Below are 16,106 nucleotides of genomic sequence, written 5' to 3' on the forward strand. Positions count from 1 at the left end.
TTTAACCCTAAATTTCTATTATTACATTTTCTAAAAGAACCAATCCTCCAGCCACCCCCACCCCCGGTTTTTATTTCTTCCCCTTAAAATTCCTACAATGGTATATATTTTTTCTTTAATATCATGTAAGCTTTACTTTTAATGAGAGCTGTCCACCAATATACACTGATCATTTCCTTTTGGAGGGTACTTCATATTTTAGTTTACTGGTAATGTCTCTGGGAATAAATTTGAAACAAGACAGTTTTTAAAATTCCCACATTTTAAGATTAGCCAACTGATCCAATATCGTAAGTCTCCTCTGGGTTCTTATCCAAAACATTATCATTTCTCCTACCATTGATGTTACTAGAAAATAAAATGCCTCAATTTGATGCATTATGTCTACACACTTTAGTATGTTTTTTTTTTTTTTGAGACAGAGTCTCACTCTGTTGCCCTGGCTAGAGTGAGTGCCGAGGCGTCATCCTAGCTCACAGCAACCTCAGACTCCTGGGCTCAAGCGATCCTCCTGCCTCAGCCTCCCGAGTAGCTGGGACTACAGGCATGCGCCACCATGCCCGGCTAATTTTTTCTCTATATTTTTAGTTGTCCAATTAATTTCTTTCTATTTTTAGTAGAGACGGGGTCTCGCTCTTGCTCAGGCTAGTCTCGAACTCCTGAGCTCAAACAATTCGCCCGCCTGGGCCTCCCAGAGTGCTAGGATTACAGGCGTGAGCCACCACGCCCGGCCTAGTATGTTTTTAATTATTTTGTTCCTCTCTAATTTTTTGTTAAAATAAGGTCATTTTTTTTCCATCCAGAAATGTACATGGGTGTCTTTCAAACTGCTAAGTGAGCACTCAGGTCAATAAAGTTTGAAAACCATTTCTCCAGGCAATATTTCCTTTACTTCACTTTTTATATAGATGTAAGTTAGCAACAAAACCCTGCACACTCAGACTCGAGACTGTAACCGGTGCTTTGATCAAAAGGATAATTCCTAGGCTCCACCTGTCATTACCAGGAATATTCATGGAGAGTATGGCTTAGAGCAGAGATTAGCAAACTATAGTCTGACCCAGCTTGTTTTTATACATCCAGCGAGCTAAGAATGGTTTGCATATTTTTAAATGGTTGGGAAGAAAAGCAAAGAAGAATGATATTTCATGACACACGAAAGTTATGACATTTAAATTTCAGTGTCCAACAATTAGGTTCTATAGAACGCCATCACACCCACTTACATGTGGTTTACAGTTGCTTTTGAGATACAACGGCAGAGTGCCGCAGTCCCCACAGAGGAGATGTAGCCCCGAGCCCAAACTGTTCATCATCTGGCCCTTTACAGATAAAGCCTGCCAACCCCAGCTTAGAGAATTACTGTAGCAGAACACAGGGGACTCATTAGCAGATTGGACCAGCAGGGGACACTAGCATATGCAAATTTCTCCTGGAACTGTAACAGGAGACAACTTCATACTACAGTGCTGTTAACATTAATTATTCATCAAGCTACCCCAAAGTCATCGGATATGAGGGTGTCCCTCAAGACTGCGATCTAAGTCTCTAGGGTGAAGGGGACTCAAGTTGGGACTGAAGCTAACAGGAGAGATCCTCAGAGAAAGGACAGCACCTGCCCTCGGGCCTCTCGAGACTCTCCTCCCGTAGCCCCAGCGCTTCCTCCCCGCAGGCTGCGTTTTTCGGCCTGGTCCCTTCGTCTTTGGGTGTGCGCGCCTCCTCAGAGTGTACGCTCCTAGACAGTAATCTCTGTGTCTCTCCACCCCTGGCGGGCACTGAGCACGACTTGTTCACTCTCTGTGACACCATCAAGGCCCAGCGAAACTGTGGAAAGGTGTTCTAGCCAAGCTTACCCTTGGTCTATAATTTTAAAATACAACTTCAGGTTTTTAAAAAGAAAATAAAACATGGTTACAATGTACTTTATAAAAGAGACGTTCCTCAAAAAGTGACCATAAAGTGAATTTCTGTTCACTGAGTCATATTATCCTGATTTTCATTATAAAATTATTTTCAGCGTAAAATTGATGCATTTTCATAGGAAAAGTTCACACCCAAGACATAATTAAAATCAAACTCAAAAAATACAGCAAGCCATTAAAAGATACACAGAGTAAACAAAAAAGCAATTTAAAAATGAAACCTTAATAACACCGTACTCAAAGTCAGTCACAAAATGTCACTATCATGCAAAAATAGAAAATGCCATATGAGAAGGCGTTCTTGAGTCTTAAGGATAGCTACACATGAGAAGCAGATGTGTTCTGTGAATTTCCTGCCCTTTTAAATGCAGCCAACACAACAGGCAGGAATATGGTCATTCTCTTCATCAGTTTATCCGTGGAGAATATAAATAACATTAACTATCAAGACTTTGAAATCATAGAAAATAGCTTTGCTTTTGGAAGCTGACTTTCAGTGTGACTTGATTTAATTTTTTTTCTGAATTGATGTTTTGGCACTGAGTTGCTAAAACCCTACCCTCAAATTTTGCATTTAAAAAAGTAATGCATTTTTACTGCAAGTAGTTAAAGTAAGTTCATTTCATGTTAACTGTGTAAAAAACAAAGTACTGAAAATCTTGGGATATCAAAAAGTCTAAACCAAGCCCTATTCTTTTCAATGCAATTTGTACCAAGTAACGACAATAACAGTAGCTACCATTTACTAAGCATCTGGGACGTGCCAGGCCGTGTGTGCGCTGGTTCCACGGGTTATGCACATAATGCTCATGCCACCTTATGGAAGCTCCCCAAGGTGACACCCTTGGAGTGACAGCACCAGGGTGTGAGGCTGTAGCTGGATGACTAAAGACTGTCACATACTGGGAATTTGGCTGTGTTGGTAATAGCAGCAGTGACCTTTACTTATCCACTCTAGTACACTGGGTCTCAGCACTATTTCATTTAATATAGCACTGCGGTTCTCTCAGCGTGGTTCCAGGACCAGCAGCGGCAGCAGTTGTCGCCTGGGAGCTTGTTAGATGTTCATATTCCTGGGCCCCAGCACAGGCTGACTGAGTCTGAAACTCTGGGGGTGGGATTCAGCAGTCTGTTTAACAAGGCTTCCAGGTGATTCTTCCAGGTGATATACACCAGAGTTTGAGAACCGCCGAAGAAGGGGCTACAGTTCACTACACAAATTAACAGCAATGATGAGTCTGCAATGAGACTGGTCTGATCCACAAAACAAAAAACCCACAACAGTTTACGAGGCCCTTAAACATTTCAAAAACAGCTATATAATATAAATCAATAATTCAGATACACTAGTTAAAGTTCCTTATGGTCCTCTATCCTAGGCAGTACTTTAAAAATCTAGTGGAGGCGCTGCATTTGTTTTAACGTAGTATACTTAAACTAGCTTCAGGCAGGCCTCCTGTGGATTCACATAAAAACTGTCCCTTCGCCTGATCTGAACTATGAACCTAATGCAGGCAGAGGGCTGAATATTTCCATTCTAAGATGTAAAGGTCCATTTCTAGGTTTCACAGGTTAGAGGTGGAAGATGCGGGAGACCGGGCTCCTTTTTACCTGTAGGTTTGTCCTGGGAATTCCTAAACGGGGAATGAGAATGGGTAAGGGACACTACCCACAGAGTGCCCAGGGAGTGGCTGTTGTGAGGATGGGGCGCATCCACAGTGGGCTGCAGGTACCCTGGGAGGGCCCCCCAGGCAAAAGGAAGGAGAAAGGGAGAGAGGCATCCCCATAGCCTGGTTTATTCTGACTTCAAAGCCAGGGCCAGCCTTGGAGCATGGCCTGTGCTGAGAACTGGAGAAAGGAAACAGAAAATATGATTCCTACAAAAGTGTCAGGGTGGAGCCAGCACAAGCAGCACAAGAGGCGTCCAAACTAGGCTGCAGGGGGAAGTGAAGAAGTCTAGGATGACACAGAACTTACGGTGTCAGCAAATCAAGGGCAAAAGGGCAAATGATAGGGGGAAAAGCACCCCAAAAGGGACTGTCTAGTGCTTTAAACTTGTGCCAAGAGAACCAAGTAACATGAAACCCTCCTAGTAAGATGCCTCACAAGCACAGAGTTTCTACTCTGAAAGTCCCTCATATGAGAAGAAAGCTTATTTGTGCACCAGAACTATTTGCGTTGGATTAGATGAGAGAAAGGAAAATTGATTAACAATGAAAAAGCGGCAGCAGGGGGTCAGGAAGAGGAGATGACTGTTCAACAAGAAGGCCTCTCTTTCTTGCACACAGGTATCAGATCTGGGGCGGCCAGCCCTGCTTTCCTTCCTCAGCCCCTCTTCACCGCCCTAACCCCGACCGGAGGAGGTCCCAGGCAGGGCACAGCACTCTGCTGTTCTGAGCCCCACGGGACTGAAGGAGCGCTGCAGGAAAGGTCACCAGGGAGGCCAGGTGATTCCTCACGCCAGGGCATCTGGAATGCATCTGATGTATCCCACCAGTCTTCCGGGGGAACTTTCTTGGGGTGGGACCCTGGACACTATCCTCTGGACTCGGGGGCAGGGCCACACTATTCAGCAGTGCTTGGGGCATGCTCTAGCACCTCTTTGGGAGGTCCTGCTGTCTCTGAGACAGATTATCAGAGTGAAGACATTGGGAAACTGAGGCTCGGATTTAAGGGAGAGATTTTATAAGCTTATGAATTACGAGGGATTGCTCTGAGAACTTAACATAAGTTTGTTGATGTTTGGAAGGAACTGGTTGCTTATTAAGAACCTAAGATTTTCAGAGGAAAGTGTAGGCCTTAGGGGTGGTGAACTGGTCCTAGAAGTTTAATAAATAATTAATACTTCCCTAGGGGTTGTTCAAGACAATTACTCCTTAAAGGGACACTCAATTTCAAGAGAGCTCATATCACATATTTCCTGTTTCCTAAGAGCAAGGAAGAGCAAGTAGCAACAAGTTGGTTCGGTGAAACTTCTAGAGTTTTTTTTAACTGATGCACAATGTCTTGTCTTCTGACTTTTTGGCTGTTAAGAACACTTCTGGTATAGGTTCATGATCCCTCATCTACAATTCCAAACTCCAAAGAGCTCTGCACTTGATCTTAGCCAAAAGGCCAACAATTCCAAAGAGCTCTGAAAGCCAAGTTTCCAGGTGGCAACACATGAATTCCTTGGGCATAAAACCTGACTTGAATGAAGGTATTTAGTCTTCATTTATCCTTAGTTTGAATATTCATGTTTCACTGAGAGGTGCTCTCCATGGCTAACATGTGATACGTGGCTAAGACACCATAACTCCAAAAAGTTCTGAATTCCACAGCACACCCAGCCCCAGAGGTTTTACATAAGGGGTTGTGGGCCTATAACGCTGTCTTTGGCTCGTGAAGAATTGCTGGGCCAGATTTAATGTAACCCCAGATGGGCAAATGGACCTATTTGAGCATGAGTTTGGGGATGGTGTGTATGTGGCAGAAGTAAGGAGATTTCTGGGGTCAGGGGACAGCAAGACCACGGAGGCTGAAGAGGTAGGAGTGACTGCTCCTTGATGTGGCACACTGCCTTTGGCACTCGGACTCGATGCTGCTTTTACTCAGTTCTCAAGCCCTGGGTATTGCTTCCTGTGGGCTAAGTAAACAGGACAGGACTATGAGGTTCAGGCGGAGATGTTGGCCTGACCCTTGGGGAATCAAGTGGTCTGGCTAGAACTACATGCCGCTGATGCCCGTAACTGCCTACACATATCCGGCAAGGCGGATCTCTGAATTCAAGGAGTCTGTCTCAGTTGCAGTTTCTATCCGTAGGACAGTTAGAAAACACATGTGCATTTCTCTGTCATGGCAGCACTCACAGCAGCGTTAGAAACTTGTGTGTCTTTCCAACTAGATTTTAACTTTCTAGAGCACAGGAGCCACGGTGAATTTGTCCCCACGTCCCTGGCACTTAGCACAGTGCTTGGCACACAGTGTGCATCTGATAAACGTGTGAATGAAAGAAAGGCTTACCTAAACTAAGAGCTACATTTGTCTTTGTCCTGACTCCTAGATCACAAAGAGACAAGACAGACTGCAGTTGGGCAGTTACTTGGAGCTGGGTCATAAATGCGTGAGAGTGATGAGTATGGATAGGAGAGAATGTAGGTATAGCTATAGATCCCAATTTGGCATTTATTTTTTCAATTAGCTTCTTTAAAATCACCAAATTTCTACTAAGTTTAATTTATACAGTCTGCCTGTAGTAGAGAAAGAAGGTAGATTTTTGTTCATGGGGAGAAGGGGTAGAAAACTAAATAAAACTTATTAAGTAATGATGTCACAAGAAGTCGCAGAGTCGAGGAATTTTAGAGATGCAAAGAACTTTAGAATCCCTGAAAGCCCACAGCAACGTGCGCCCAAAGACACATATATGCTTGTCATGATCAAGACTGGGACTTGTACCATGTCTCCTAACTCCTAGATTGGCACTGTTGCTACACTAAAAGTGAGACTAAAGATTTGGGGCTGTCAGTGTTCTAGAAGACCATCGTACTTCTCATGGTACTTCCTTCAAATGAAAAATTTACAAGTGTAACACAGTAAAACCTCATTAGTATGCCCATCAATGATAATGCATCCAACCTGACAGGTTGATTAATAAACAAAAAACTCATGTATTAACCAATTAGCAGAAACAGGCAAGGTTATTTATAAACTGAAATCTGCTAAACATTTACACTCATTTACAGATCAGATTGCTTACCAAATTAATTAGAGTAAGTGAAGTTTTACTGTGTATAAAACAGACAAAGGACACTTTTGGATTATTTGAAGATGTTTCTAGAAGCCCATGGACCAGAAATCTGTGAGACCCAGCCTCTTAGGGAAACGAGAAACACTTACCACTGCTGGCGCTCCCCTCTCTTTTGCCGCGGGAGCCTCCGCTGCCATCCCTGCCCGACTTTATGCGCTAGAGCAGTAAGAAGACGAGTTTAGAAGAATAAGCGACATTCCTTCAAAGTTGAATATAACTAAAGGTTGATTTTTAAAATTAACATTACTATGTGACCCTTAGGATTAATTCATCATACCTGAGAGTTGATTCTACAGAAAAACAAGCTGAGTTGTTTTGTAAGTAAAGGATCCACATCTTCTTAACGCAGGAATGTGGGTCCCCAAGCACAATGGAAAGAACAGTCTTCCTTTCTATAATAGTTCCAGGAAGAGAACTAGTTTCTCTCAAAAATCTGTTTATATAAAACTTCTACCTTTAACATTTTAAACTAGGAGTTGGGAGCTCAGGGAGATACAATTATCCTGACCCACAAAAACCTGAATGGGTTTATCTTCCTCTCTTAAGTCTCCACGAATCTCTTTCCATTTTTAAACAATTAAAAATAATCCATAGCCTGATTTATTTTATGTCTACTTTTTCCCCATTAAGTCAGATCCTATATCCTGAGCTAGTATTTGATCAATGTGACTCTTTGAGGGTATAAAGTTTAAATACTTCTCAAACTTTGGCAACTATAAAAACCATCTAGAGAACTTGTTAACACACACATAGATTCGCGGTCCAGACACCGAAGATTTTAATTCCGGGGAGGGTTTGGGTAGGTCTGGGGGTGGGGCCCAAAGCTTTCAACACTAAGAAACTCTCAGGTGATTCCGAGGCTCTACTGGTCCACAGACCACACTTTGAGTAGAGCTATTCTGAGACCCTACCCTTCACTCCAATTTATCATAGGCTGATGGCAAGGAACATTTTAATTTAATTCCTGGTATGAGTTACTAACCTGTCTGGATGCAGATTAAATAAGGACTTATATAAACAGAAAATCATTACAGTCAACCTTCCACATCTGTGGGGTTCTGCATCTGCAAATTCAACCGACTGTGAATCAAAAATATTTGGAAAAAAACTAATAAAAATAACAATAAAAATTAACAAATAAAATTACAGTATAACAGCCATTTACATAGTATTTACATTGTATCTAGCCATTTACATAGTATTTACATTGTAATCTAGAGATGATTTAAGGTACATGGGAGGATGTGCATACGTTATATGCAAATACTACTCTATTTTGTATCAGGACTTGAGCATCCTTGGATTTTTGACATGGGGGGCAGTTCCTGGAACAAATCCCCCTTAGATACAGAGGGACGACTGTGCTTGTATTATCCTATTTTCCTGTCATTGATAAGGTAATAAGGCATAGTAGTTAGGAGCCTGGACTTGGGAGCCAGCCTGCCTGGACCGAATCATAGATTTGCCTCCTAATAGCTGTGTGACCTGGAGGAAGTTACTTAAACCACTATAGTCTCAGTCTTCTCATCTATAAAAATAGCAATAATAGTGCCATGTCCAACATCACGGGATTACTGCAATGATTAAATTAGTTAATATATGTAATGTGCTTAGAACAGTGCCTTTACCTAACTCAGTAACTGTTAGTCATTGTTATTATTAATGTCTAGTTAAGCAGATGTAATAAAGTGGAATTAAAGGGAAAACTGAAACCAGAAACATGAAGACTGCTAACATGACTCGGGAACAGGTTTTCAGGCTCTTTATTTCTCCTGTTCCTTCCTGTCACCGAACTTCTGCCATTATCAGCACTTCCAGGGGAAAAAAGGGATAAAGACCAAGGGTCAATTTTTTATTCTTTTCAGCAGTATCAGGTAAAGGTTTCATGTGATTATCTATGAAACCCCTGGTTTGAATCGTATGGCTATTTCACAAAATGTCCCAAGTCAACAATACAGAAGAGCTTTCCCACAAATGAACATAGAGGCCAAAAACTTTAGCAAGAAACACCTGAAAATTATACTGATCAAAGAAAGTTACCAACTATAAAAAAGATACTTGATTGTCTAACATCATGGAAATGTTTAAATACATCAAGATATATCTGTATAATGAGTTATTATGTAGGCATTAACAATGATGTTATAAAGAAGTTTTAATTACGTAAGAAAAATGTTAAGTTTTTGCATTGGGACTGATTCTAAATAAGAAACATACAGAAAAGGTAACAAGAAGTTTTCAGTCCAAATTTAGAAAAGGAGAGCATTCCGAATTCAGAAGTTTATTATATTTTATTTTATAACAAATAGTATTTTTATATACTACAGAAGCCAAAAAACAGAATGCCATGCCCTATTGGCTGACAATTTGAGAAAGAGAAATCAAAATGGGAAAATAAATTATTAGTTTAATAAGTATGAAATGTCCGATTTCCTTAAGTGCTAAGTTTGACAGTTGATATCTCTCACATTTCACTTTGACACTTCTTGTTTTTTTTATTGTGAAGGTACATCCTCAGTCTTGCAAATGCATGTTTTGGCTTTTGATTATCTTTCAAATTTTTTTTTTACAGCAATTTTTGTGAAACCATGGATAAGTCAAAAATTCATATTCTTTTCAAATATGAGTTTTGTCATAGAACCAGTGCAGCACAGACAGTTCCAAATATCAACAAAACATTTGGGGAGCATATGGCAAATGAACACAGAGTAAGTCGATGGTTTGAGAAGTTCTGGTGATTTTAATCTTGAAAATGAGCCACGTGGACGACCTGAGACCAAGGTGGATAATGATGAGCTGAAAGCTGTAGTGGAAGTGAATCCATCTTAACCCATGCGTGAATTGGCAACAATGTTTGACATTACTATTCTAGCAGTTTTGGACCATTTGAAACACATCCACAACGTAAAGAAGCTTGATAGATGGGTTCTGCATGAATTAAATGAGCATCAGAAGAGAAATCATCTTAAAGCTTGCCTTTCTTTGCTGTCATGACATAAAGGCAAACCATTTCTTCACCGTACTGTTACATGTGATGAAAAATGGATTCTTTTTGACTATCACAAACGTTTGGCAGAATGGTTGGGTAAAGATGAAGTGCCAAAACACAGTCCAAAACTGAATATTCATCAGAAAAAGCCAATGGTGTCTGTTTGGTGGTCCAGCGTTGGTATTATCCACTACAGCTTCACGAAACCTGGTCAGTCAATTACAGCAGATGTCTACTGCAAACGATTGGATACAGTAATGAGGATGCTTTCGATTAAGCAGCTGAGATCGGTCAATAGAGACAGGCCAATCCTCTTGCAAGACAACGTTTGACCAAATATCACACAAACAACGCGGTTCAAACTATAGAGGCTGGACTTGGAAACTCTCTATCATCCACTGTATTCACCAGACCTTACACCAACTGACTACCACTTCTTCAAGGCTTTGGACAATGTCTCTCAAGGAAAAATACTCAATTCTCAACAAGCTGTGGAAAAGGCTTTTCGAGATTTCACCATCGCTTGTTCTCCAGGCTTCTCTGCTGCTGGCATAAACAAGCTACCATTAAGATGGCAAAACTGTGTCAATAGTTTGGGTGCATACTTCAATTAATTGTACTGCTTCTTGTTTAAGGTAAAATAAACTGAACTTCTGATTAGAAATAAGACATTTTATATTTAATGACCTAATAACTGAGAAACTGTGAATTCTTTCTCTTAATTTAACCCTTTTTTCTTCCTCCTAGGACCTTTCTTTTCCATTCATTTTTCTTTCCTTCACTTTGCGTTTTGAGTAAAACTTAGGAGAAAACGTTTCTTTGATGTATGATTTGATGAGGAATAATGAAGAAAACTCTCATTATGTATATAGAACAATTGGAGAAAAACGTAGAAAAGGAAAAGAGCCACTGAAGTACGAAGTTTGGAGAAACCAAATAGATTTCAAGGAAATTGTTCTTTTTTTTGACCCTGAGGTGTATCCTTCAAAGATTTCAAGGAAATTGAAAAGAGAAGTTAAATGTTTATTTCAAGTACTTTGTGGATGTGGACTATGACTTTAATGCTAAAAAAAGATTGAGGTGTAAGAAAAGTTTGAGAGACAAATACAAAGGAAGAGCTGTAATGAGAGAAGATATCTAAATAACATGGGGTATGCATATTACAATGAGAGCAGCGATAACCTGTTATCAAAAGACACATTTCCTGAGTGCAGAGAGACAACTATTTGGGTAAGATAGGAAAGCTAAACATTGGATAATTTAAATGCATTGATGAATTTACTAAAGTATTCTTAACAAAGCATTAGGGAATTATTGTAGTGAGTACAATATAAGAATTATTTGCAATTAAAAAATAATTTATTTGTAGACAAATAGTTATTTCTAAAATTCCTGAGGCACCTGACAAATGGTTTATTCCTATGAATTTTAAATATTCCCCCTAAAGTATAGTTGACACTATCAACTGGCACCAGACCTATGAAAAGGAGGCTTGCTAAGCAAAGGTCTAACCCTTTCTTGAATATACTCTCAGTAGAAACCCTTATGTTTCACCATAAAGAGGTATTTTTATTTTTTCTAACTACAGATGAATATGGAGAGAGGTCAGGTCTATGAAAGAGACAAAAGTTGACTATATTCAATGAATATATAAATACTTTGATGGAAGAGGAATTGAGAGGTTGAGTAGTAATTAGAAAGGAAAAAGTTAACATGACATTTGTATATTTACATGTAGTAAAACTCATTAGCCCATATACATATTAGTCTATAGTAGCCAGCCAGATGAAAAAGAAAGAGCTTAACAATATGTAGAGAGACTGGAATAAAGCAAAGAGGATAACGGAAGAGAAAAAAGCAAAGGGAGAGAGGAAGCAAACATAAAGGGCAATCACAAGTCTTGTAAATATCAAAGAGAGAACTACAACTATAATGATTCACCTAACATACAACCAAGAATGGAGAAATTAAATTAATAGTAAACTACAAAGAAAAAAATGTGAAAATTGTGAATCTCTTTAAGAGGGGATGTTTTGGTCTTTACCCCTCCAGTTTATTTCCCAGGAATTCCCTGGAATCAATGCTTCCTAAAGCTTTATGCTTGCTTTGGCAGCACGTACATGAAAAGATGTTTCCTAAAGCTTGACTTAGATCCTTTGTGAACTGGCTTCCAGGAAGTTCCCGAGGAGTTTTAAACTTCTTATTGTTTAAAAGGGGTCAACATTGGAAATCTAATAAATCTGATGTGCTAATGCATACATCATCTCAAGATTGTAAGTTGCAAGAAGCGAATTATGCATGATCCATATTTGCAGTAGTTTTGTGTTCACTGTTTAGTGTAACTAACTTAAACTGCTGATGCTCATACTTGTGAAGTGTGAAGAATTTGACTTTTTACCATAATTTACATAATGAATTGAGTTCCAAAGAATATTCTTGGTTTGAAATATATACTTCTTTTTGATTCTTTGTAACGAAACACATTTAATAGTGATTATGATGACAATTATGATCATTTGAACTTCCATTTATATCAGTTTATATTTTGCAAAGTTTTCATACAAGTTACCTAATTCAATTAGTATTTCGTACATGGTATTAAATTGGTCATTACAGTAGGTTTTAACTATGTGTGCTAGTATGGCATTTTAATTCTAACTTGATATTTTATAGGACTTTTCAAGTAAAAATCTACCTTTTCTCATATCCTTTTACAACTGATACTTTTAAGAGAATAATCAGATCACATTTTATTTTATTTTATTTTATTTTATTTTGAGACAGAGTCTCACTCTTTTGCCCGGGCTAGAGTGAGTGCCGTGGCGTCATCCTCGCTCACAGCAACCTCAAACTCCTGGGCTCAAGCGATCCTCCTGCCTCAGCCTCCCGAGTGGCTGGGACTACAGGCATGCACCACCGTGCCCAGCTAATTTTTTCTATATATTTTTAGTTGTCCAATTAATTTCTTTCTATTTTTAGTAGAGACGGGGTCTCGCTCTTGCTCAGGCTGGTTTCGAACTCCTGAGCTCAAACAATCCGCCCGCCTCGGCCTCCCAGAGTGCTAGGATTACAGGCGTGAGCCACCGCGCCCAGCCCAGATCACATTTTAAAAGTAAAAACAAGATAACCACATTTTGAAAGCAAATACGGAGTTTAGATTTTTTTCTATATCCAAGATAATTAAATTCTTGAAAAAGTACTTTGTCACTATATTTTCAAAATGTAATAAGAAAAACAAAGAACCAATTTAATTCCTCACTCAGAATTGTTATTTCCAATATAGCAATATAAGCTTCCACAACATATTTTCTTTTTATGAAAGGTAGGTAATCATATTAAATTTTTAAATAATCTAGGCTCAAACTTAGAAGATATTATTATTTTAAAGAAGTAAAAATAACATTGTTATTCTACATATTACATGAAACAGAAATGTATTCAAAATGCTTCCATGTAAGGCTCTTCATATTTATTAATATTAACCATGTTCTACTATATTAGGAAATAGCTTAAAGAAAAAAGTACCATTGTTGTAGACAAATAATTGCCTCTCATGGGCCACAGGAATCTCCAATTAAAATTAAGTCTTAGGCCGGGCGCGGTGGCTCACGCCTGTAATCCTAGCTCTCTGGGAGGCCAAGGCGGGCGGATTGTTTGAGCTCAGGAGTTCAAAACCAGCCTGAGCAAGAGCAAGACCCCGTCTCTACTAAAAATAGATAGAAATTAGCTGGACAACTAAAAATATATAGAAAAAATTAGCCGGGCATGGTGGCGCATGCCTGTAGTCCCAGCTACTTGGGAGGCTGAGGCAGGAGGATTGCTTGAGCCCAGGAGTTTGAGGTTGCTGTGAGCTAGGATGATGCCACGGCACTCACTCTAGCCCGGGCAAAAGAGTGAGCCTCTGTCTCAAAAAAAAAAAATAACTTTTAAATATGGTAGGATGTGAAAAGATTTGGCAAGTACTGCTCTAGGGAAATTAACATGTATGAAAAAAAAAAAAAAAAAAAATTAAGTCTTAAATTAACCTGAAAGTTATTTCAAGTTGTGGAAAATTATAACTATTTGCCTGTTAGTAGTTATCTAATAAAGACTATACAGAATCTATTGCACTTCCTCCTACTAGGAACCCACCTTTATCAGAATTTTATCCTAAAACTGGAATTTCAGTTATTTCTCTCATTATGCCAGAGCAGAAAAAAAATTCAACTGTGTTTTCTGACAGAAGATCCTAACATCATGCATTAGAGCTACAAAAGGTGACATTTTGAAAACTAACAGACGGCAGTTTTTGGCCCATATGAAATACCTGTTCTCTTATTTCTTTCATCTTTTCTAACCTCTTGAGTTTTGTGGCATATTCTTGAACTTCTTTTAATCCAATATCTGTGCAGAGACGAACCAAGAAACGCAAACCTAAATTGTGAAAAATATATTTAGGAAAGAATATATGCACACTGTTGAAAGTTCAGCAAATCAATGAACTCAGTGTTTTGGGACACAGGGAGAAATGATGCTCACAAATAGGGTTTCTCTTCTGAAAAATCATTACACTTTGCAATCTCCAGACCTGGGTGAACTGACTTCCTTGGAAGGGGCTTTAAGGGAAATCTCTCTACATGTCTGTCCTCACACTGCCAGATCCTAGAAGGGACATGGCACAGGACACTGCTGGGAGAGAACATAAAATGGAGATGCAACATTTGTTAATGTTCTATGATAGTTTCATAAATATATATTAATACAAAGAGTTGTAAGACTAGGCTTAAAAAATGTAGACAGTCTGTACATGTTATAATAATTAATAAATGTTTTTACTGTTAGTAAATTCATTTTAATAACTGTTATTCACACTATATGTAAAGCACTGGGAATGTAAAAAAAAGATGTATTTTAGTCATTGGGCTTGCAGTTGACACCAAATATATATAAAATAATTACAACAAAGGGTGGCAATGAACACCTATGAATCACCATCCAGGTTAGGAACTAGAACATTCCAATACCCCCACCTCTGCCTATGTGTTCTTTCCATCCATTCCCATACTTCCACCCCTCAATTTTTCATGTTCATCATTTCCTTGCATAAAATAACAACAAAAAGCCCTTTATCACTTACATACATATCACCAAATAACATACTGTTTAGTTTTGCTTGCTATGGGTTCTTATAAAAATGGTATTATTCTACATACAGTCTTTTGGAATTTGCTTTTTCATTCAAGACAGTATTGCTATAATTAGCAAACTTTTAAAAACATACAGTGGATGCTAAAAACCACGATAATTTTGTTTTTACATTTATGAGAATGGCCTCTTCCATTTGTGGTCTAAATTACTTTAAAAATGTTTTTATAATCTCATTTTAAAATAATTTGTTTCCCTCAATACAACAGCAATGGAGGTCATGTAAAACATGTAAAGGTACAAAGAAACAATAAAAGTTACCCATTAACCTTCCACCCAGAGACAAAATTAAACATTTTTATGTACTTCTTTCTACATTTTTCTTTGCTGCCAAGAGAACAATCACAGGTTAAGTTCAAAGAATAGCTTCTAATGCTTGTGAAATATTTTGCAATATGCCATAATTTTATTTATTTTACTGAACATTAAAATTGTTTCTAAATATGTGTGTGCCTCTTTATATCCTTGGGATAAATGACTTAATAGTAGAATCACTGGATCCAAACATTGTGATCATTTTGAGGCTTCTGATATGTATTAAATATCTGCCCTCCAGAGACATTAGTATGTTAGTTTACACTCCCAGTAGAAGTTTAGAAGAAGTCTCACTGCTTTCTTTCCCTTACGAGTAGAATGCTGCTCACACAATAGGGAAAATTGGTATTATAATTTTTTTTCCTACCAGCATCAAGATTAAATGGTATTTTCTCACACCCCTCATCACAATTACCACTTAAATTAGGCTTTATAATTATTTAGACTTAACTCCATGTTAAATTAATTTCTACTCTACTTGTTCTGACATAAAAACATTTTCCTTTTTGAGTGCTAAAGTTTGATTCAATTTGAACTTCCAAATTAAGCTTTCAAGTCAACTTTTTGTCTCCCCAAGAAGAGGAAATAAGTATATTTTCTAGGCCCTTATATATCTAAGAGTATCCTTCTGTTTTTATACACAAAAGTAAAGAATTCTTGAAACTCTAGAGCCACTGTTTCACTGCCTTTGGTATTTAGTGTTTGGTGTTTAGTATTGCTGATAACCGTCCAATTTTTCTTCCTTTGCAGATAAAAGGTTTTTTTCTCTGTTCTAGAATGTTTTCTTCTACTATGTCTTTCATTTTTTATTTTATTGCAAGTATTATGGTTTATTCCTTGGCAACATTTATAATTCTTAGTTGTCTCTCTCTTATCTTCTTTATCTATCAAATTCTCTTCTTCAATTTTT

General features: G+C 38.4%; 1 protein-coding gene across 1 annotated transcript in view; it reads right to left on the bottom strand.

Annotated features, from left to right (window-relative positions):
* IFT88 (intraflagellar transport 88) overlaps positions 1-16,106 on the bottom strand; it is a 344,136-nt gene that overhangs the window by 1,175 nt on the left and 326,855 nt on the right. The window contains exons 20-21 of the mRNA XM_012641668.1: positions 14,004-14,110; positions 6,798-6,864 (exon numbers count right to left, since the gene is read on the bottom strand). Of these exons, the coding sequence (XP_012497122.1) occupies positions 6,798-6,864; positions 14,004-14,110 (174 nt within the window). The remainder of the gene's footprint in view (positions 1-6,797; positions 6,865-14,003; positions 14,111-16,106) is intronic.

The sequence above is a fragment of the Propithecus coquereli genome, unplaced genomic scaffold (genome assembly GCF_000956105.1).
Source record: "Propithecus coquereli isolate 6110/MARCELLA unplaced genomic scaffold, Pcoq_1.0 Scaffold168, whole genome shotgun sequence".
Classification (NCBI taxonomy): Eukaryota; Metazoa; Chordata; class Mammalia; order Primates; family Indriidae; genus Propithecus; species Propithecus coquereli.